This window comes from Heterodontus francisci, chromosome 7 (assembly GCF_036365525.1).
Source record: "Heterodontus francisci isolate sHetFra1 chromosome 7, sHetFra1.hap1, whole genome shotgun sequence".
NCBI lineage: Eukaryota > Metazoa > Chordata > Chondrichthyes > Heterodontiformes > Heterodontidae > Heterodontus > Heterodontus francisci.
In genome coordinates this window covers 13585998-13609896 of record NC_090377.1, presented here as the reverse complement: position 1 = coordinate 13609896, position 23899 = coordinate 13585998, and the positions used below count along the sequence as shown (strand labels likewise).

The window sequence follows — 23899 nt, the reverse complement described above, 5'->3', positions numbered from 1 at the left end:
CTGCAAGTCTGCTGCTCTGCTATCCCACTGGCTGTCCAACATCTAATCTTGAATGAACAGTAAGTTGCCAAAGTTCAATGTTGGTAAAACTGAAAACCATAATTTTAATTTGTTACAAATTTATAAAGTATTTATGGCAGAAACAGGCCAGTGCTGATGTTTATGCAGCACAAGAGCCTCCTCCCACCTTATTTCATCTAACCTCAACAACATATTCTTCTATTTCTTTCTCCCTCATGTACTTATCTAATCTCCCTTTAACTGTATCGATACTATTTGCCCTAACTAGTCCTGTGGTAGCGAGTTCCACATTCTCACGCTCTCTGGGAAAAGAGTTCTTCCTCAACTTTCTTATGGATTTATTAGTGATTATCTTACATTTATAGTCCCTAGTTCTGGTCTTGCTCACAAGTGGAAATATCTTCTCTACGTCTACCCTATTAAACCCCTTCATAGTCTTGGAAGGTCTCGTGTGACTCCTCAGCCTTCTCTTTTCTAGAGAAAAAAGCCCCAGTGTGATAGATATAACCTCTCAGTTCTGGTATCAACTGATATTACTAGCAGCTCCGATGTGCCTCTGATGCCAACAACCGACCCGAGTGTTTGCTCTGGCTGAGCCTAGGGATGTGCAGACTTGTTGCTCGCTCCCTCTGACTATGAGCTGGTTTCCTACACTGCATTTCCCCATTGCTAAGACCACTCCCTTTCACCTTCTGAACAATACCTAATTTACCTCTAAAATAAAAGCAAAATACTGAAGATGCTGCAAATCTGAAATAAAAATAAGAAATGCTGGAAATACTGTAGGATCATCAGCTAACAGTCTCACTCCTGACCTTATGAAGCAGAGTTAACGTTTCAGGTCAGAGACCCTTCTTCAGAACTGCCTGGAAGAGAAGTGGCAGTGAATTAAACACTAAAATAAAAGCAAAATACTGCAGATGCTGGAAGTCTGAATATAAAAACAAGAAATGCTGGAAATACTCAGCAGGTCTGGCAGCATCTGTGCAGAGAGAAGCAGATTTCCAGCATTTCTTGTTTTTATATTCAGACTTCCAGCATCTGCAGTATTTTGCTTTTATTTTAGTGTTTAATTCACTGCCACTTCTCTTCCAGGCAGTTCTGAAGAAGGGTCTCTGACCTGAAACGTTAACTCTGCTTCATAAGGTCAGGAGTGAGACTGTTAGCTGATGATCCTACAGGGTTCAGTTTATTTCACAACTCTCCTGATCGTGAGTAGCCTATGCCCATCTACAGTAGGACATGACTTGGGCTGACCAGTGGCAGGCAACAAAAAGGAGAGGCCCAGGTATCCCGTCCAGACTTTCAGCGGTTCTTATTTTTGCTAATAGTCTCTTGTGTGGAACCTTATCAAACGTCTTCTGGAAGCCTATATCGGTGCCCCCCCCTTATCCACTAGCGTAGACTTGATGGGCTGAATGTCCACTTTCTGTGTTGTACTATTCTATAATTCTATGCTAGTGGCTTCATCAGAAAATGTAAATAGATGAGTAGACATAACCTACTTTTCACAAACCCAAAGTGACAAACTTTCATACTTTCATCAGATTATATGCTCAAATCTCGTACGCTGCGAGTGCCAGCTCTCCAAGTCGACATTCAAGTGAGAGAACCTACAGACTTCTGAAGGCACAAAACATCACCTTGTTGGGGTTGGTTTGCTTCCAGCCAGTAAACAGAAATGGCCACTGGAATTTCTGACATTGCTGAGAAGACATTTCGCCAACATTGTAATTACAAACAATGACAATACTGCCTTGTTTCACAGTTGCCATTGGGATGAAATGGGATGAATCTGGAGGAGCAGCAGCTGATACAGATTGCAGAGATACTTCAAGGAGAAGTTGTACGTCATGATGCAATGCAAGCGGTAGGTTTATACAAAATATCTTCTTCCAGGTCTCTCAAAACTAACAGTTCTGAAGTAAATAATCCCTCAGTGGTCTCACTCTTCCCTATCTCTGTAACCTGCTCTAGCCTATAACCCTCTCCGAACATATGAACTAGGAGCAGGAGTAGGCTGTTTAACCCCTCAAGGCAGCTCCACCATTCCATAAGATCATGGCTAATCTGTTTGTGGACTCAACGCCACTTTCCTGCCTACCTTCGATACCCTTTGACTCACTTATTTGCCAAGAATCTGTCTACTTCTGCCTTAAAAATGACACTGCCTCCACCAGTCTCCAGGGAATAGAGTTCCACAGATTCACGACCCTCTGAGAGAAAAAATTTCTCCTCATCTCTGTCTTAAATGGGAGACCCCTTATTTTTAAACAGTGCCCCCTAGTTTTAGTCTCTCCCACAAGCGGAAACATCCTTTCAACATCCAACCTGTCAAGTCCCCCTCAGAATCTTATGTGTTTCAATAAGATCACCTCTAATCCTTGTAAACTCCAATGAATACAAACCCAACCTGTCCAACCTCTCCTCATAAGATAAACCTCTCATCCCAGGAATCAGTCATGTGAACCTTTTCTGAACTGCTTCCAATGCAATTATATCCTTTCTTAAGGTGACCAAAATTGTACACAATATTCTAGATGTGGTCTCACCAATGCCCTGTACAACTGTAGCAAAACATCTCTACTTTTATATTCCATTCCCCTTGCAATAAACGACAACATTGCATTTGTCTTCTTAATCACTTGCTGTACCTGCATACTAACTTTTTGTGTTTCGTGTGGATAGAGAGGTGGTCACACCACAGCTGAAGGGACTTGAGGAAGGAAGGGAATGGTTGACCACCAGGCAGTCCAAGAGAATCAGGCAGGTAGTTCAGGAGTCCCCTGGGGTCCCGCTTGCAAATCGGTATTCCATTTTGGAGACTGATGAGGCTGGTTCCTCCAGGGAGTGCGGACAGAGCCAAGCTTCTGGCACCACAAGCAGCCTGTCTGCACAGGAAGGGGGAAAGAGAGGAAGAGCAATAGTAATAGGGGATTCTATAGTCAGGGGAACAGATAGGTGCTACTGTGGCCGTCAACGTGACTCCAGGATGGTGTATTGCCTCCCTGGTGCCAGGGTCCGGGATGTCACTGAACGGCTGCAGGGCATCCTGAAGGGGGAGGGTGATAAGGCAGAGGTCATGGTACATGTTGGTACCAATGACATAGGCAGAAAGAGGGATGAGGTCTTGCATTAAGAATTCAGGGAGTTAAGCAGCGGACTAAAAAGCAGGACCTCTCGGGTTGTAATCTCTGGATTACTCCCAGTGCCATGTGCTAGCGAGTATAGAAATAGGAGAACAGCACAGATGAATGCGTGGCTTAAGAGTTGGTGCAGGAGGGAGGGTTTTAGATTCCTGGGCCACTGGGACCGTTTCTGGGGAAGGTGGGACCTGTACAAGCGGGACGGTCTACATCTGAACCAGAGGGGGACTAACATTCTTGCTGGCGGGTTTGCTAGTGCTGTTGGGAGGAGTTTAAACTAATTTGGCAGGGGGAGGGGATGCAGACTCCTAGCAGAATAGGGACACAGCTAAACACAGGAAAGCAAACAAGTCAGAGGGAATACAGCGGAAGTAAGTTTCAAGGGAGTAAGACCAGGATGGATGGCCTCTACTTTAATGCCAGGAGTATTACAGGTAAAATGGATGAGTTAAGGGCAAGGATTGACACGAGGAATTGTGATATAGTAGCCATCACGGAGACATGGTTGAGGGAGGGGCAGGATTGGCAGCTCAATATCCCGGGATATAGAATCTTCAGGCGAGACAGAGGAGGGGGTAAAAGAGGAGGGGGCATTGCAATATTAGTTAAGGAATCAGTTACTGCAGTAAGGAGAGATGATATCTTGGAGGGGGCATCAAATGAAGCTTTATGGGTAGAGTTTAGGAATAAAAAAGGGACAGCCACATTGCTAGGTGTTTATTATAGACCCCCAGATAGTCAGCGGGAAATTGAGGAGCAAATATGTGCGCAATTCGCCCATGTGGACCATGACAACTGGATCCTCCCTATCCCATTTAAAGATCCTCTCCAGCCCCGAGCAAATGCCCCAAACCCTGGCACCAGGCAGGCAACACAGCCTTCTGGACTCTCGCTCTTGGTTGCAGAGAATGCTACCTACCCCCTGACTATACTGTCCCCTACTACCATTACATTCCTATTTACTCCCTTCTCTCGAATGGCTTCCTGAACCATGGTGCCATGGTCAGTTTGCTCATCCACCCTGCAGCCCCCGTGCTCATCCATACAAGCTAAAAGAACCTCAAATCTGTTGGACAATTGCAAGGGCTGAGGCTTCTCCACCTCTGCCTTCGCAAACCCCTTACCTGCCTTACTCGCAGTCACATCCTCCTGTCCCTAACCACTGACCAAATCAGAAGACCCTTTACTATGGGGTGTGACTGCCTTCTGGAACAAAGTGTCGAGATAACCTTCCCCCTACCTGATGCATCGCAGTGACCTCCAGCTGATCAACTCTTAGCCAAAGCTCCCTCAAGCTGCAGACACTTACTGCAGACATGGCTGCTGTAAATCACACTGGTGCCCACAAGCTCCCACATACTGCAACTGCAGCACATCACCTGCCCAGTCACCCTTATTGTGTTTTAAATAACTATTTAAATTAACTTTTTGATTAATGCCTCTCCTCACCAGCGCTTACGGCACTAATTGAAACCTTGGTAATACTATAAAACTTACCACTTAAAATAAAACAAAACAGTAGACTCACCAACTTCCTACTTCCCTTGTGCTTTCCTGTCTTAATTAATTATAAGGTAGCTACAGAAATTTTAATCTTATATTTTTCTAATTTCCAGCTATTACCACGATTAACACACACACCCTAACAGCAATATACTAACCTAGCTATTTACAGATACTCCCTAACTCACCAACCAATCACCTTACAGCTTTCCTGTGATGTCACTGTTTGAATTTTTTAAAAACTCAGTCAGCACGTGTCGACTCCTGAAGCTCCCTCGCAGATTCGGCTCCTCTCTGTTCCCTGAAGATAAGTGAAAGCCCCGAGCCTCACGCTGTTTAGCTGCTCCGTCGCAGATCTGGCACCTCTCCGCTCCCTGAAGCTAGGTGAAGGCCCCGAGCCTTGCGCTGTATTTATCCGCTCGCAGTTCTAGATGCCTCCATGCGGGTCCGTCTCCTCTCCGCTCCCTGAAGGTAAGTGAAGGTCCCAAGCTTCACACTGTATTTATGCGCTCCCGGTTCTAGGTGCTCCCACGTAGGTCCGGCTGCTCGCCGCTCCCTGAAGTTAAGTGAAGGCCCTGAACCTCGTGCTGTATTTAACCGTTCCTGGTTCTAGGTGCTCCCATGCAGGTCTGGCTCCTCTCTGCTCCCTGAAGGTAAGTCCGCCTTTCTCCAATTCTGACCGCTTGTCCTTCCCCACTTCCTTCACCTTTCTTCCTTCACTAAAGGCTGTGCCTTCAGCTGCCTGGGCCCTAAGCTCTGGAATTCCCTCCCTAACTCTCTCCACCTCTTTCTCCTCCTTTAAGGTGCTCCTTAAAAGCTACCCATTTGACCAAGCTTTTTCTCACTTGTCCTCATCACTCTTTTTGTGGCTTGGCGGCAACATTGTCTGGTTACATTCCTATGAAGTGCTTTGCGATTTTTTTTTTAAATGACATTAAAGGTGCTACCTAAATGCAAGTTGTTGTACACTACAATAAAATAAGAGACAACAGAGAACTATGAGCAAAAGTATATATATTGTACTTTATAAATTAGTATTGGGGGTGAGGAAAGAAATTCCATATAATGCCCCTTTGCTTTAACTGTCCACTCCTGCCAGCTCCATTTAACCGACACATAAGAACAAATGACCAGTGCGATCGATGGCCGCGACTTGAATCACATGATACAATCATTGCATGCACCTACCTACCTGAGTCATGTTTTCTTTTCCGTTTTGCCTTGGCTGCTGTAATCGTTGTGTAGAGTTGCTGAAGCTCAGTGTTGAACACTCTGCCATCTTGCATGTTTATGGCCTCAGAAAGACTCTGCAACAAGAGAGATCCCAAGCTGATATGTTAGAGCGCAGTTTCATTCCAGCTGTTTATCCATGAATTGTAACTTTCGGTTGGTGACTCTCAGGTCCCCCTTTGTGTTAGTGCTCCCAGGCAGAATCCAGTCTCTTTCAACAATGCACTGAGAGGTTAACCCTGGGGAAACAACAGTAACTAAAATTATAACATCACAATGGGAGTTGGAACATTGGGAGAACTTTGGGTTCCTTGTCTTCAGAATGGCACTAGCACATTGGAAAGGGTCTAGAGAATTACACAGAATTTTACAGTACAAAACTAGGCCACAACAAGCTGCCTCCTGCCCAAGTTTTCTTTTTAAATTCATTCACAGGATGTGGGCATTGCTGGCAAGGCCAGCATTTATTACCCATTCCTAATTGCCCTTGAGAAAGTGGTGGTGAGCTGCCTTCTTAAATACAACTGACTTTTCTGTAGCAGTCTGGTACAACTGAGTGGCTTGCTAAGCCATTTCAGAGGATAGTTAAGAGTCAACCACATTGGTGTGGGTCTGGACCAAGTAGGTCAGACCAAGTTACGAACATCAGATTTCCTTCCCTAAAGGACATTAGTGTACCAGATGGGTTTTTACAATAATCCAGTTGTTACATGGTCATCTAGTTTTTTGATTTCATATTTTTTCAAAACATTATTTACTAGATTTGAAATTCCTCAGCTGCCATGGTGGGATTTGAACTCAGGTCTCTGGATTATTAGTCCAGATTTATGGATTATTAGCCCAGTAACATAACAACTATGCTACCATTCCCGATCCAATTTGCAATTTGACATTGGCGAATGACAATGCTACCTGTTGGTTCAAGTGAAGGGACAGAGATGAGCGGAGTGTCATAAGCATACACAAGGAAACCGATATTATGCTGACAAATGATGTAACGGAGGGACAGCATATAAACAAGGAATGTAGACAATGAAGAACAATTGTAATGGTATGATCATCAATAGAGGAAGAGGCAAGGAAGACCGAGATGGACCATGTGAAGTGACATGACCAGAGAAAGCCATTGTTACTTCAGGCTCAATTCCCAAAACATCATACAATATCCAACGTATTGTCAGCTGTGCCTCATTGGGTAGCACTCTCGCCTCTTCGTCAGAGAAGTAGGTTCAAGCTCCAATTTAGAGGCTTGAGCATGGAAATCTTGGATGACACTGGAGTAGAGGGAGTGCTGCACTGTCAGAGGTGCCATCTTTTGGATGAAACGTTAAACTGAGGCCCTGTCTGCCCTCTCAGGTGGATGTAAAAGATCTAGTGGCACTATTTTGAAGAGCAGGAGAGTTCTCTCCAGTGTTCTGGCCAATATTTATCTGTCAACCAACATTACTAAAAAAAATTACTTTGTCATTATCACATTGCTGTTTGTGGGAGCTTGCTGTGTGTAAAATTGGCTCCCACGCTTCCACATTACAACTGCGACACACTTTAAAAAGTACTTCATTGCCTGAAAAGAGCTTTCTTTTATTTCTTTGACCCTTCAATTGTTTTTTTCATGTAGCTCTCGATTGAATGTGTTGAGAATCACAGAATTGTCACAGTGCAGAAGGAGGCCATTTGGCCCATCATGTCCGCACCAGTTCTCTGAAAGAGCAACTCCCTCAGTTCTATTCCTCTGCCTTTTCCCCATAACCCTGCACATTCTTCCTTTTCATATAACTGTCTAATTCCTTTTTGAATGCTTCAATTGAACCTGCCTCCACCACGTTCTCAGGCAGCGCATTCCAGACCTTAACCACTCACTGTGAAAAAGTTTTTCCTCATGTCACTTTTGCTTCTCTTACCAAATACTTTAAATCTGTGCCCTCTCGTTCTCGATCCTTTCACGAGTGGGAACAGTTTCTCTCTATCTACTCTGCAATGAACCCTCATGATTTTGAATACCTCGATCAAATAGTGGCTCGTTGGTCTAGGGGTATGATTCTTGCTTCGGGTGTATAAATGACTAACATGCGAAAGGGCCTGGGTTCAAATCCCAGCCAAGCCCTTCTCTGTTAGGAGCTAATGGCCGTGTGGCCTAATGGATAAGGTGTCTAACTTCGGTGTGTTTCATGGGATTATCAGAAAATTGTAGGTTCGGGGCGGCGCAGTGGTTAGCACCGCAGCCTTACAGCTCCAGCGACCCGGGTTCAATTCTGGGTACTGCCTGTGGGGAGTTTGCAAGTTCTCCCTGTGTCTGCGTGGGTTTCCTCCGGGTGCTCCAGTTTCCTCCCACAGCCAAAGACTTGCAGGTTGATAGGTAAATTGGCCATTATAAATTGCCCCTAGTATAGGTAGGTGGTATGGGAATTGTGGGGATGTGGTAGGAATTTGGGATTAATGTAGGATTAGTATAAATGGGTGGTTGATGGTCGGCACAGACTCGGTGGGCCGAAGGGCATGTTTCAGTGCTGTATCTCTAAAAAAAAAAATCCCCTCTGAACCTTCTCTTCTCCAAGGAACAGAGTCCAACTTCTCCAATCTACCTTCATAACTGAAATTCCTCATCCCTGGAACCATTCTTGTGAATCTCTTCTGTACTGTCTCCAATGCCCAGAATTGGACGCAATACTCCAGCTGAGGACGAACTAGTGTCTGTACAAGTTCAACATAACTTCCTTGCTCTTGTACTCTATGCCCCTATTAATAAAGCCCAGGGTACTGTATGCTTTATTAACTGCTCTCTCATTACCTCCTATCCCACATACAAACTAGGAATAGGAGTAGACTATTTGGCCCCTCGAGCCTGCGCAGCCATTCTATAAGATCATGGCTGATCTGTTTGTGTACTCAATTCCACTTTCCTGCCTGCTCCCAATACCCTAGACTCCCTAATATAAATAAAAGCAAAATATTGCAAATGCTGGAAATCTGAAATAAAAATAGAAAGTGCTGGAAATACTCAACAGATCTGGCAGCATCTGTGGAGAGGGAAGCACAGTTAACGTTTCAGATCAGTGACCTTTCATCAGAACCCTTTGACTCCCTGTTTGTCAAGAACCTGTCTACCTCTTAAAAACATTCAATGACCCTGCCTTCACCGCTCTCTGGGAAAAGTTCCACAGATTCACGACCCTTTGAAAGAAAAAAATTCTCCTCATCTCTGTCTTAAATGGGAGATCTCTTATTTTTAAACTCTGTCCCCTAGTTCTAGTCTCTCCCAAAAGGGGAAACACATGCAGCCTGTCAAGTCCCCTCAGGATCGTATATGTTTCAGGAATGAGTTAACTTATCTGCAGCTATACTGCAGCCACCTGGGAGCACAGTAAAAAAAAAAATCAATACAATCCTCCTGTAAACAGCAGGATTTTTTTTTTGCAGATAAGGCAGCAAAGGTTCTCCTTAATTAGCTCTAATGCTCAATCTCTCACCCTGAGCGCAAGGGGCGAAGTGTAACAGATAACATGGATGTTTTATATACTCAGCAATCTCCTTCTGGAATACCTACACAGCTAAATAATGAATTGCTAGACCAGGCTGGATTTTAGACACAGGACAGAGGAAGGCCCTGGAGAAAGTTGCAGTTAAGTGGAAGGTGATTTCCAGACCTGGGAATGTTGGCATTCATCCATAGATAAGAGATACCTTACAGAGATATCAGTGAAGTGATTTCACCTTGAAGTTCTGGTGATGATCATAAAGTGCTCAAGCTTCGTTCTCATGATTTATGAGGCCATCTGAACCCCTTGTTTAGATACCAACCTATAACCTACTCCCAGGTATTTGTTATTCGATATAAAAACCATCTCGGTATCCATTATTCTATATATAAACCACCTACATTTCTCAATGAGAATCCAGCCTATAACTCACTGCCAAATAATCGTTCTTCCATATATAAATCATCAAAACACCTTGATTAGGTTCCAGCCTGTAACTCACTCCCGGATAATCATTATTCTATATATAGATTGTTGAAACACCTTGATTAGATTCCAGCATGTAACTTACTCCTGGGTATCCTAATTATACATAAGCCGCCTGAACATCTCAATTCGATTCCAGCCTCTAACTCACTCTTACTATCCTTTATTCCATATATAAACGATCCAAACCCCTAGATTAGATTTCAGCCTTTAACTGACTCCTGGGTAATAATTATTCTCTATGAATCCTCTGAGGAGAGCAAAGGCTCCTGTTTGTAAATATTGTTGGTTCCAGGAAATGGATTGGGAGGGAAAGTGAAGGCTATCATATGTCTTCTTATTCTTCTACTTCTTTGGCCTCCTTGTCTCGGGAGACAATGGGTAAGCGCCTGGAGGTGGTCAGTGGTTTGTGGAGCAGTGCCTGGAGTGGCTATAAAGGCCAATACTAGAGTGACAGACTCTTCCACAGGTGCTGCAGAAAAAATTGGTTGTCGGGGCTGTTACACAGTTGGTTCTCCCCTTGCGCTTCTGTCTTTTTTCCTGCCAACTGCTAAGTCTCTTCGACTCGCCACACTTTAGCCCCGCCTTTATGGCTGCCCGCCAGCTCTGGCGAATGCTGGCAACTGACTCCCACGACTATCATATGTATATAATATATAAATACTTCTGTCCTCCACAGTCATTCTGTGGCACATCGTGACTGCTAAGGGTCTCATAAGTTGCAAATCAACATCAAAACATGCAAATTGTGTCACCTACAAGGTGGATTTCATATTGGAAGTGTATAATGTAAAGCTGTTTATCTCTACATATCCTTCCTCCTCTTGGCATCCTCAGTGTATTCAAATCCATTCTCTACATCCAAAATCTCATAATGAAGAGCTGGAACCTGTCATAGCCGCTAAGCGCATTGCACTTTTGAACTACAAGAAAGCCCCCAGCGATTTAACATCCGCAGCACTTAAAGCAGCCAGAAGTACTGCACAAAGAACAGCTAGGCGTTGCGCAAACGACTACTGGCAACACCTATGCAGTCATATTCAGCTGGCCTCAGACACCGGAAACATCAGAGGAATGTATGATGGCATGAAGAGAGCTCTTGGGCCAACCATCAAGAAGATCACCCCCCTCAAATCTAAATCGGGGGACATAATCACTGACCAACGCAAACAGATGGACCGCTGGGTTGAGCACTACCTAGAACTGTACTCCAGGGAGAATGCTGTCACTGAGACTGCCCTCAATGCAGCCCAGCCTCTACCAGTCATGGATGAGCTGGACATACAGCCAACCAAATCGGAACTCAGTGATGCCATTGATTCCCTAGCCAGCGGAAAAGCCCCTGGGAAGGACAGCATTACCCCTGAAATAATCAAGAGTGCCAAGCCTGCTATACTCTCAGCACTACATGAACTGCTATGCCTGTGCTGGGACGAGGGAGCAGTACCCCAGGACATGCGCGATGCCAACATCATCACCCTCTATAAAAACAAAGGTGACCGCGGTGACTGCAACAACTACCGTGGAATCTCCCTGCTCAGCATAGTGGGGAAAGTCTTTGCTCGAGTCGCTCTGAACAGGCTCCAGAAGCTGGCCGAGCACGTCTACCCTGAGGCACAGTGTGGCTTTCGTGCAGAGAGATCGACTATTGACATGCTGTTCTCCCTTCGTCAGATACAGGAGAAATGCCGTGAACAACAGATGCCCCTCTACATTGCTTTCATTGATCTCACCAAAGCCTTTGACCTCGTCAGCAGACGTGGTCTCTTCAGACTACTAGAAAAGATCGGATGTCCACCAAAGCTACTAAGTATCATCACCTCATTCCATGACAATATGAAAGGCACAATTCAACATGGTGGCTCCTCATCAGAGCCCTTTCCTATCCTGAGTGGTGTGAAACAGGGCTGTGTTCTCGCACCCACACTTTTTGGGATTTTCTTCTCCCTGCTGCTTTCACATGCGTTCAAATCCTCTGAAGAAGGAATTTTCCTCCACACAAGATCAGGGGGCAGGTTGTTCAACCTTGCCCGTCTAAGAGCGAAGTCCAAAGTACGGAAAGTGCTCATCAGAGAACTCCTCTTTGCTGACGATGCTGCTTTAACATCTCACACTGAAGAATGCCTGCAGAGTCTCATCGACAGGTTTGCGTCTGCCTGCAATGAATTTGGCCTAACCATCAGCCTCAAGAAAACGAACATCATGGGGCAGGATGTCAGAAATGCTCCATCCATCAATATTGGCGACCACGCTCTGGAAGTGGTTCAAGAGTTCACCTACCTAGGCTCAACTATCACCAGTAACCTGTCTCTAGATGCAGAAATCAACAAGCGCATGGGTAAGGCTTCCACTGCTATGTCCAGACTGGCCAAGAGAGTGTGGGAAAATGGCGCACTGACACGGAACACAAAAGTCCGAGTGTATCAGGCCTGTGTCCTCAGTACCTTGCTCTACGGCAGCGAGGCCTGGACAACGTATGCCAGCCAAGAGCGACGTCTCAATTCATTCCATCTTCGCTGCCTTCGGAGAATACTTGGCATCAGGTGGCAGGACTATATCTCCAACACAGAAGTCCTTGAAGCGGCCAACACCCCCAGCTTATACACACTACTGAGTCAGCGGCGCTTGAGATGGCTTGGCCATGTGAGCCGCATGGAAGATGGCAGGATCCCCAAAGACACATTGTACAGCGAGCTCGCCACTGGTATCAGACCCACCGGCCGTCCATGTCTCCGTTATAAAGACGTCTGCAAACGCGACATGAAATCGTGTGACATTGATCACAAGTCGTGGGAGTCAGTTGCCAGCATTCGCCAGAGCTGGCGGGCAGCCATAAAGACAGGGCTAAATTGTGGCGAGTCGAAGAGACTTAGTAGTTGGCAGGAAAAAAGACAGAGGCGCAAGGGGAGAGCCAACTGTGCAACAGCCCCAACAAACAAATTTCTCTGCAGCACCTGTGGAAGAGCCTGTCACTCCAGAATTGGCCTTTATAGCCACTCCAGGCGCTGCTTCACAAACCACTGACCACCTCCAGGCGCGTATCCATTGTCTCTCGAGATAAGGAGGCCCAAAAGAAAGAAAAGAAAGAAGAAAGAACATCCAAACTGCAGAACTCCTCAACTCCCTCAATCTGTCTTTTTTCCTACAATTTTTAGACTAAAGTTTGAAACCTTGCACACTGATATTGAAGATTTGGGAGGTGGAGAGGGGGTAGAGTAATGGCACTACAGATCCATCTTTTCAAATCAGGCATTAAACCAAGGCCCCGTCTGCCCCCTTGTGTGGATGTAAAAGATCCCACGTCACTATTTCGGAGAAGAGTGGGGAAGTTCTCCCTTGTGATACTGGTCAAAATTTAGCCCTCAACCAACAAGACTAAAAATAGATTAGCTAATCATCATCATATTGCTGTTTGTGGGACTTTACTGTGTGTAGATTTCCTGCATTGCAACAGTAACCCATTTTAAAAAGTACTTAACTTGGTGTGAAGCACTTTGGAACATCCTGAGGTTGTGAAAGGCACTATATAAATGCTTACTTTTCTTTAATCTATACATAGTCTTCCATACAGACTGCAGTGAAGCGTCACTATAAAGAAGCAATGGCTGTCAATTGACTGCTTAGCAGTGCGCTGTAATTCAAAGCACTCAGATGTTAACTGGGGTGTGTCGCTGTGCTCAGCAGCTTGTCGTTACTGTGCGACCTGGGCAGCAATCATGTATGCGTGGCTTGGTTCATGCAATGTGCCACCGGACAACTTTATCTGCAGGGACATCAGGAAATTCCACTCCCTCCTTCCTCCCCGCGGCAGTCGGGTGTGCTTCATCGGGTTTTGTGCAGTGAAGTTTATTGTTGGGCAGGAGAGAGGCTTGTCACTTTACTCCCTGCTCAACTCACTCGAATGCCAGATGGATACGCAGTATAAAGTATTTACAGCACAGAAACAGGCCATTTGGCCAAACTGGTCCATGTTGGTGTTTATGCTCCACATGAGCCTCCTCTCACCCTACTTCATCTCAGAAAGGGAATGGGTGACCGCCAGGCAGAGTAGAAGCACTAGACAGGTAGTGTAGGAGTCCCCTGGGTCCATCTCACTCTCTAACAGATTTTCCACTTTGAATACTGTTGGGAGAGATAGCTTCTCCAGGGAATGCAGCAAGAGCCAAGTCTGTGGCACCATGGGTGGCTCAGCTGCATAGGAGGGAAGGAAAAAGAGTGGAAGAGCTATAGTGATAGGGGATTCTTTCGTAAGGGGTATAGATAGGAGTTTCTGTGGCCACAAACGTGACTCCAGGATGGGAAGTTGCCTCCCTAGTGCTCGGGTCAAGGATGTCACGGAGCGGCTACAGGACATTCTGAAGGGGGAGGGTGAACAGTCAGAGGTCATGGTTCACATTGGTACCACCGACATAGGTAGAAAGAGGGATGAGGTTCCACAACAAGAATTTAGGGAGCTAGGGAGCAGATTAAAAAGCAGGGTCTCAAAGGTTGTAATCTCTGGATTACTCCCGGTGCCCCGTGCTGGTGAGTATAGGAATAGGAGGACAGAGCAGAATGAATGCGTGGCTGAAGATATGGTGCAGGAGAGAAGGCTTTAGTTTCCTGGATCACTGGGTCTGTTTCTATAGAAGGTGGGACCTGCACAAGTTGGACAGGTTGCACCTGAACCAGAACAGGATCAACATCCTTGCTTGGAGGTTTGCTAGTGCTGTTGGGGTGGGGGGGGGTTAATCTAATTTGGCAGGGGGATGGGATACAGAGTGGAGGTACAGTAGGGGCTGATGCGCAGCCAAATATAAAAGAGAAATTCAGTCAGTCTGGAAGGCAGAGAAAATATAGACCTGTTAAAGCACAAGTGAATAATGCAAGGCTGGATTCCATCTATTTTAATGCAAGGAGTCTTACTAGCAAGGCAGATGAATTGAAGGCATTGATTAACTCATGGGAATATGATATTATTGCTATCACAGAGACATGGTTGAGGGAAGGGCAGGACTGGTAGCTCAATATTCCAGGATATAGAATCTTCAGGCATGACGGGCGGGGGGTAAAAGAGGAGGTGGCATTGCACTGTTGATCAAGGAGTTAATTACTGCAGTAAGGAGGGATGATATCTTAGAAGGTTCCTCAAATGAGGCCATGTGGGTAGAACTTAAAAACAAAAAGGTGGCAATCACTTGGCTGGGAGTGTACTACAGGCCTCCAAGTAGTCAGGGAGAGACAGAGGAGCAGATATGTAGGCAAATCTCAGAGAGGTGTAAAAATAATAGGGAATAACAGTAGGGGATTTCAACTTCCCCAATATTAACTGGGATAGTCTTAGTGCAAAAGGCTGAAAGGGGGCGGAATTCTTAAAGTGCTTTTTGAGCCAGCATGTAGAAAGTCCGACAAGAGAAGGGGAGGTACTGGACCTAATCCTAGGCAATGAAGTCAGACAAGTGGTAGAAGTGTCAGTGGGGGAGCATTTCGGGGATAGTGACCATAATTCTGTAAGATAAAACAGGATCTGACCAAAGTGGGCAGCAACTTGGAGGAAAGTCTACATCAGACCAGTGGGAGTCATTCAAAAAGGAAATAGGATAGTTCAGGGCAAACATGTTCCCATAAAGGTGAAGAGTAAGGCCAACAAGTGCAGGGAACCCTAGATGTCAAGGGATATAGAGGATTGGATAAGGAAAAAAAAGGAGCCTTAGGGCAGATTCAGGGGGCTGAAAACAGCAGAGGCCCTAGAGGAGTATAGAAAGTGTAGGGGGGTTCTTAAAAAAGTAATTAGGAGAGCAAAGAGGGGGCATGAAAAAACACTGGTGGGCAAGATAAAGGAAAATCCCAAGGCATTTTATAAGTATATTAAGGGCAAGAGGATAACTAGGGAAAGAGTAAGGCCCATTAGGGACCAAAGTGGCAATCATTGTGTGGAGCTGGAGGTCATAGGTGAGGTTTTAAATGATTACTTTTCATCTGTGTTTACTATGGAGAAGGACGATGTAGGTGCAGAGAACAGGGAGGGGGATTGTGATATACTCGAACAAATTAGCATTGAAAGGGAGGAGGTATTAGTGGTTTTAGCAGGCTTAAAAGTGGATAAATCCCCAGGCCCAAATGCGATGTATCCCAGGCTGTTATGAGAGGCAAGGGAGGAGATAGCAGGGGCTCTGATACAAATTTTCAAATCCTCTCTGGCCACAGGAGAGGTACCAGAGGACTGGAGGACAGTGAATGTGGTACCATTATTCCAGAAGGGTAGCAGGGATAAACCAGATAATTACAGGCCGGTGAGTCTAACATCAGTAGTAGGGAAACTGTAGGAAAAAATTCTGAGGGACAGGATTAATCTTCAGTTGGAGAGGCAGGGATTAATCAAGGATAGTCAGCATAGCTTTGTAAGGGTGAGATCACGTCGAACAAACTTGACTGAATTTTTCGAGGAGGTGACTATATGTGTAGATGAGGGTAAAGCAGTGGATGTAGTCTACATGGACTTCAGTAAGGCTTTTGATAAGGTCCCGCATGGGAGATTGTTCAAGAAGGTAATAGCCCATGGGATCCAAGGCAATTTGGCAAATTGGATCCAAAATTGGTTTAGTGGCAGGAGACAGAGGGTGATGGTCGAGGGTTGTTTTTGCGATTGGAAGCCTGTGACCAGTGGTGTACCGCAGGGATCAGTGCTGGAACCCTTGCTGATTGTAGTGTACATGAATGATATGGACGTGAATATAGGAGGTATGATCAGTAAGTTCGGAGATGACACGAAAATTGGTGGTGTCGTAAATGTGAGGAGGAAAGCCTTAGATTACAGGACGATACAGATGGACTGGTAAGATGGGCAGAGCACTGGCAAATGGAATTTAATCCTGAGAAGTATGAGGTGATGCATTTTGGGAGGACTAACAAGGCAAGGGAATACACATCGACCTAGGCACCGGAAACGACAACGGCAAACCCAGCCCTGTCGACCCTGCAAAGTCCTCCTTACTAACATCTGGGGGCTTGTGCCAAAATTGGGAGAGCTGTCCCACAGACTAGTCAAGCAACAGCCTGACATAGTCATACTCACGGAATCATACCTTACAGACAATGTCCCACTCACTGCCATCACCAACCCTGGGTATGTCCTGTCCCACCGGCAGGACAAACCCACCAGAGGTGGTGGCACAGTGGTATACAGTAGGGAGGGAGTTGCCCTGGGAGTCCTCAACATCGACTCTGGACCCCATGAAGTCTCATGGCATCAGGTCAAACATGGGCAAGGTAACCTCCTACTGATTACCACCCTCCCTCAACTGATGACTCAGTACTCCATGTTGAACACCACTTGGAAGAAGCACTAGGGATGGCAAGGGCACAAAATGTACTCTGGGTGGGGGACTTCAATGTCCATCACCAAGAGTGGTTCAGTAGCACCACTACTGACCGAGCTGGCCGAGTCCTAAAGGACATAGCTGCTAGACTGGGTCTGCGGCAGGTGGTGAGAGAGCCAACAAGAGGGAAAAACATACTTGACCTCGTCCTCACCAATCTGCCTGCTGCAGATGCTTCTGTCCATGACTGTATTGGTAGGAGTGACCACCGCACAGTCCTTGTGGAGACTAAGTCCCGCCTTCACATTGAGCATACCATCCGTCGTGTTGTGTGGCACTATCACCATGCTAAATGGGATAGATTTCGAACAGATCTAGCATTGCAAAACTGAGCATCCATGAGGCGCTGTGGGCCATCATCAGCAGCAGAATTGTACTCAACCATAAACTGTAACCTCATGGCCCAGCATATCCCCCACTCTACCATTACCACCAAGCCAGGAGACCAACCCTGGTTCAATGAAGAGTGCAGGAGGGCATGCCAGGAGCAGCACCAGGCATACCTCAAAATGAGGTGTCAACCTGGTGAAGCTACAACACAGGAGTATCTGCATGCCAAACTGCATAAGCAGCATGTGATAGACAGAGCTAAGTGATCCCATAATCAACGGATCAAATCGAAGCTCTGCAGTCCTGCCACATCCAGCCGTGAATGGTGGTGGACAATTAAACAACTAACTGGAGGAGGTGGCTCCACAAATATCCCCATCCTCAATGATGGGGGAGCCCAGCACATCTGTGCAACAATCTTCAGCCAGAAGTGCCAAGTTGATGATCCATCTCGGCCTCCTCCTGAAGTCCCCAGCATCACAGATGCCAGACTTCAGCCAATTCGATTCACTCCGCGTGATATCAAGAAACGACTGAAGGCACTTGCTCCAGAACTTGCCGCGCCCCTAGCCAAGCTGTTCCAGTACAGCTACAACACTGGCATCTACCCAGCAATGTGGAAAATTGCCCAGGTATGTCCCGTACACAAAAAGCAGGACAAGTCCAACCCGGCCAATTACCGCCCCATCAGTCTACTCTCAATCATCAGTAAAGTGATGGAAGGTGTCATCAACAGTGCCATCAAGCGGCACTTGCTTAGCAATAACCTGCTCAGTGACACTCAGTTTGGGTTCCGCCAGGGCTGAACTCAAGAGGTGAGGTGAGAGTGACTGCCCTTGATATCAAGGCAGCATTTGACTGAGTATGGCATCAAGGAGCCCTTGCAAAACTGAGGTCAATGGGAATCAGGGGGAAAACACTCCACTGGCTGGAGTCACAGCGCAAAGGAAGATGGTTGTGGTTTCTGGAGGTCAATCATCTGAGCTCCAGGACATCACTGCAGGAGTTTCTCAGGGTAGTGTCCTGGGCCCAACCATCTTCAGCTGCTTCATCAATGACCTTCCTTCAATCATAAGGTCAGAAGTGGGGATGTTCACTGATGATTGCACAATGTTCAGCACCATTCGTGACTCCTCAGATACTGAAGCAGTCCGTGTAGAAATGCAGCAAGACCTGGACAATATCCAGGCTTGGGCTGATAAGTGGCAAGTAACATTCGCGCCACACAAGTGCCAGGCAATGATCAACTCCAACAAGAGAGAATCTAACCATCTCCCCTTGACATCCAACAACATTACCATCGCTGAATCCCCCACTATCAATATCCTAGGGGCTACCATTGACCAGAAACTGAACTGGAGTAGCCATATAAATACCGTGGCTACAAGAGCAGGTAGGAATCCTGAGGCGAGTAACTCACCTCCTGACTCCCCAAAGCCTGTCCACCATCTACAAGGCACAAGTCAGGAGTGTGATGGAATACTCTCCACTTGCCTGAATGGTTGCAGCTCCAACAACACTTAAGAAGCTCGACACCATCCAGGACAAAGCAGCCCGCTTGATTGGCACCCCATCTACAAACATTCACTCCCTCCACCACCGACGCACAGTGGCAGCAGTGTGTACCATCTACAAGATGCGCTGCAGCAATGCACCAAGGCTCCTTAGACAGCACCTTCCAAACCCGCAACCTGTACCAACTAGAAGGACAAGGGCAGCAAATACATGGGAACACCACCACCTGCAAATTCCCCTCCAAGTCACACACCATCCTGACTTGGAACTATATCGCCGTTCCTTCACTGTCGCTGGGTCAAAATCCTGGAACTCCCTTCCTAACAGCACTGTGGGTGTACGACTGCAGCAGTTGAAGAAGGCAGCTCACCACCACCTTCTCAAGGACAATTAGGGATGGGCAATAAATGCTGGCCTGACCAGCGTCGCCCACATCCCATGAATGAATTAAAAAAAAAGATGGGTGATAGGACCCTTGGAAGTACAGAGGGACAGAGGGACCTTGGTCCATCGATCACTGAAGGCAGCACCACAGGTAGATAAGGTGGTTAGGAAGGCATATGGGATACTTGCTTTTATTAGCCGAGGCACAGAATAGAAGAGCAGGGAGGTTATGATGGAGCTGTATAAAACACTCGTTAGGCCACAAGTGGAGTACTGTGTACAGTTCTGGTCGCCACACTATAGGAAGGATGTGATTGCACTGGAGATGGTGCAGAGGAGATTCACCAGGATGTTGCCTGGGCTGGAGCAATTCAGTTACGAAGAGAGACAGGATAGGCTATGGTTGCTTTCCTTACAGTAGAGAAAGCTGAGGGGAGACCTGATTGAGGTATACAAAATTATGAGTGGCATAGATAGGAAGAAACGTTTGCCCTTAGCGGAGGTGTCAATAACCAGGGGGCATTGATTTAAGGTCAGGGGCAGGAGGTTTAGAGGGGATTTGAGAAAAAAAAATTTCACCCAGTAGGTAGCTGGAATCTGGAACACACTGCCTGAAGGGGTGGTAGAGGCAGGAACCCTCACAACATTTAAGAAGTATCTAGATGAGCATTTGAAATGTCATAGCATACAAGGCTACGAGCCAAATGCTGGAAAATGGGATTAGAATAGATAGGTGCCTGACGGCCAGCATGGACACGATGGGCTGAAGGGCCTCTTTCTGTGCTGTATAATTCTATGACTCCACGACCCATGAACATATCCGTCTATTCCTGTCTCTCTCATATGCTTGTCCAGCTATCCGCCTCAACTACTCCCTGTGTAAAGAAGTTTCTCCTGAATCCCCTATTGGATTCATTATGTCTATCCCATCGAACCCTTTCATAATCTTCAATTACCTCCATCAAGTCACCCTTCAGCCTTCTCTTTTCCAGAGAAAAAAGCCCCAGCCTGCTCAATGTTTCCTGATAGCTGAAGCCTCACAGCTCTGTATCATCTAAGCAAATCTTTGCCAGTATCTCTATATCCTTTTTTACAATATGGAGGCCAGAACTCCATGTAATATTGCGACAGCACTCCAAGTGTCGTCTAATCAAGATTCTAGACACGTTTGATATATTCTCTACTTTTCAATTCTATCCCTCTAGAAATCAACCTCAGTGTTTTGTTTGCTTTTTTAAAATGGGCTTATGAACCTGTGCCGCTATTTTTAATGATTTGTATAACTTCTGCGTATTATCTGATCTTGGGTAGGGTAAGGAACTATCTTTCTACAAGAGGCCTCACTGGGCTGGGCTAAAGAAAGTGGGGGAAAGAAATAAAATCAGCAAGGGTTTCTACTCCAGATCAGGCTCAACTGTGATGCCATTCATGTTTGGATAACCTGTCAGCACCCATTACCTAGGTTTTCACAAGAGGGCTATCGCAGCCTGCAGAGCTGTAACCCAGGAGGAATCAGAGTCTTCTGAAAAGGAAGGAAGACATTGATTTTTTTTTTAAAAAGATTAGCTGACATAAAACCAGAGGCTAACTTGTATGACACAGTCAATGAATGCTGCCTGCTTTGAGACAATTAACTCCCAACTGCCACAATCTGACCCTAGACCCCATCTCCCTGTGATTTATAGCAAGTTTCTATGTCGATGCACTAATCCAGGGAAGGATGATTTCCGAGAGCGTTTCATGGCCTAGCCACTTGTCACACCTCATGGATCAGACTGAAATAATAAACCCAAGGACCCCGGTCTACGGCACTTCACAGCTGATAAGAACCGCTGACACCCGCTGTATCCTGTACACTGAGCAGAAACGTTTTAAGTCAAAGTAGAAATTTGTTCTTAAGCTAGCAGGGATAATCATGGCAAGTGACTGACAACAACAACTTACATTTACATAGCTTCTTTCACGTATTAAAACGTCCCAAACACATCACAGGTGCATTACAGAGCTACATAAGGAGATATTAGGACAGGTGACCAAAAGCTTGGGCAAAGTGGTAGGTTTTAACGAGTATCTTAACTCAGGAGAGAGAAATAGAGAGATGGAGAGATTTAGGGAGGGGATTCCAGAGCTTCGGGCCTAGGCTACCAATGGTGGAGTGATGGAAATCGGTTATCTACAAGAAGCCAGAATTGGAGGAGCACAGTGTCTCGGAGGGTTGTGGGGCTGATGGAGAGATTTGAAAATTTGGATGAGAATTTTAAAATTGAGGTGTTGCTGGACTGGGAGCCAATGTAGGTCAGCAAGCACAGGGGTGAAGGGTAAACGGGACTAGATGTGAGTTATGATACGGACAAAAGAGTTTTGGATAAGCTCAAGTTGATGTAGGGTGGAAAATGGGAGGTTGGCCAGGGAAGGATTGAAATAGTCATGTCTAGAGGTATCAATGATCAGGTAAAATATCAAAGAAACTGTAGTGATCCTTAAACACCAGGAACGGTGAGAGCGGAGGCGACAAACAATTCAGCAGACAGGTTCAGGTTTGCTCTTTAATAAGGGGAATAAGAGAACATGATTTTAGAATTTGAGCAAAGCCAGTTTGAAGAAATTCAGGAAAGATTTCTTCCTACAAAGGACCATGAAAAGGCAACAGATGCAAAATTAAAAGGGAGTCAGGTACTTACTTGGGATGGATGGATATTAGCAGGGTAAAGGCAGCTGCACTGACTAACAAAACTGGGCCAGAAAGCCCGATGAGGTTCGTGCTTCCACCTTTAGTGCTTGGCTTTTTGTATCTGTGAGAATACCCCTCCCTGGTACCCGGAGGGGAGAGGGGAGTTAAGTTCAAGTTCAGAGAGATCACAGAACGGAATGGCGTTGCGACATGGAATAAACGTTTCACGGACTATTGCTCCCAGAAGACTACTTCTGACTCTCAAAGGGAAAAAGGCCAGGCAATTATGACCCTGACAATTAGTTGCCCGCGAACTCAAGCTCTAAGTTGGGAAAGTATTCAAGCTGATCACCAATTAAGTCATCCAAGCCCCGTTAAACACGAGTGGAGACACTGATTACCATAGAACGTCAGTGGGAAACCTCCGAGCCTTACCTGCCTTCCCCAGCTCCCCCACACAGGAGAGTGATTGGTTAGGCTGGGATCACAACATCGTGGATTATGCATGGTCTGTGGAAGGAGCAGGGCAAGTGAGCTTATTTCATTTTATACTGTTGGCCCCATACCACACAATTTAGAAGCATATATGTTTATGGAACAGGAGAAGGCTATTCGTCCAGTTGTGTCTGTGATAGCTCTTTGCTAGAGCCATCCCACAGCTAATCATACTGCCTCACTCTCTCCCCATAACCCTGCATTATGTTCTGTTCCAAATAGAACAGTAGAGCACAGAAGGCAGCCATTCGGCTCTGTGTATCTGTGCTGGTTCTTAAAGTCAATTTTTTCCTATAGGAAACCATGGTGTCTGCCTCAACCACTCCCTGTGCAAAGAATTCCATGCTCCAACAATCCTCTGTGTTGAGAAAATAAAATTCTCCTAATTTCTTTCCTCACTCCCGTAGCAATAACTTTAAGTTGATGACCTCTTGTCACTGACTCCCCGATTGGAGGAAGTAAGTTATTCCCTCAAATAAAACCTCAAAATACTTCAGTTGCAGTGAGTTATTCTGCAGGATCTGCAGAAGCCATTTTGCTCAGTGAAATGAGGTAAACAGGCAATTAATCTGTTTTTGCTGAAGGGAGAAATGTTAGCTGAGATCTCCATGCTCATTTTCTTCAAATAGATTTTTAATAAGGACATGAACCAAAGCGATAGACTGGGCTAGAGTTTAATGTTTCATCACAGATAGTGAAGGGGACTGTCAGAGAATACAGCAGAATATAGATAGATTGGAGAGTTGGGCAGAGAAATGGCAGATGGAGTTCAATCAGGGCAAATGCGAGGTGATGCATTTTGGAAGATCCAATTCAAGAGTGAACTATACAGTAAATGGAAAAGTCCTGGGGAAAATTGATGTCCAGAGAGATTTGGGTGTTCAGGTCCACTGTTCCCTGAAGGTGGCAACGCAGGTCAATAGAGTGGTCAAGAAGGCATACGGCATGCTTTCCTTCATCGGACGGGGCATTGAGTACAAGAGTTGGCAGGTCATGTTACAGTTGTATAGGACTTTGGTTCGGCCACATTTGGAATACTGCGTACAGTTCTGGTCGCCACATTATCAAAAGGATGTGGATGCTTTGGAGAGGGTGCAGAGGAGGTTCACCAGGATGTTGCCTGGTATGGAGGGCGCTAGCTATGAAGAGAGGTTGAGCAGATTAGGATTATTTTCATTAGAAAGACGGAGGTTGAGGGGGGACCTGATTGAGGTGTACAAAATCATGAGAGGTATAGACAGGGTGGATAGCAAGAGGCTTTTTCCCAGAGTGGGGGTTTCAATT

General features: G+C 45.9%; 1 protein-coding gene across 3 annotated transcripts in view; it reads right to left on the bottom strand.

The window, feature by feature from the left end:
- Positions 1 to 23899, bottom strand: part of cfap65 (cilia and flagella associated protein 65) — a 473759-nt gene that overhangs the window by 7810 nt on the left and 442050 nt on the right. For 2 of the 3 annotated variants that reach the window (XM_068034809.1, XM_068034810.1), the window contains exon 39: positions 5863 to 5977. In XM_068034809.1, the coding sequence (XP_067890910.1) occupies positions 5863 to 5977 (115 nt within the window). The other variant, XM_068034811.1, reaches the window with a different exon arrangement.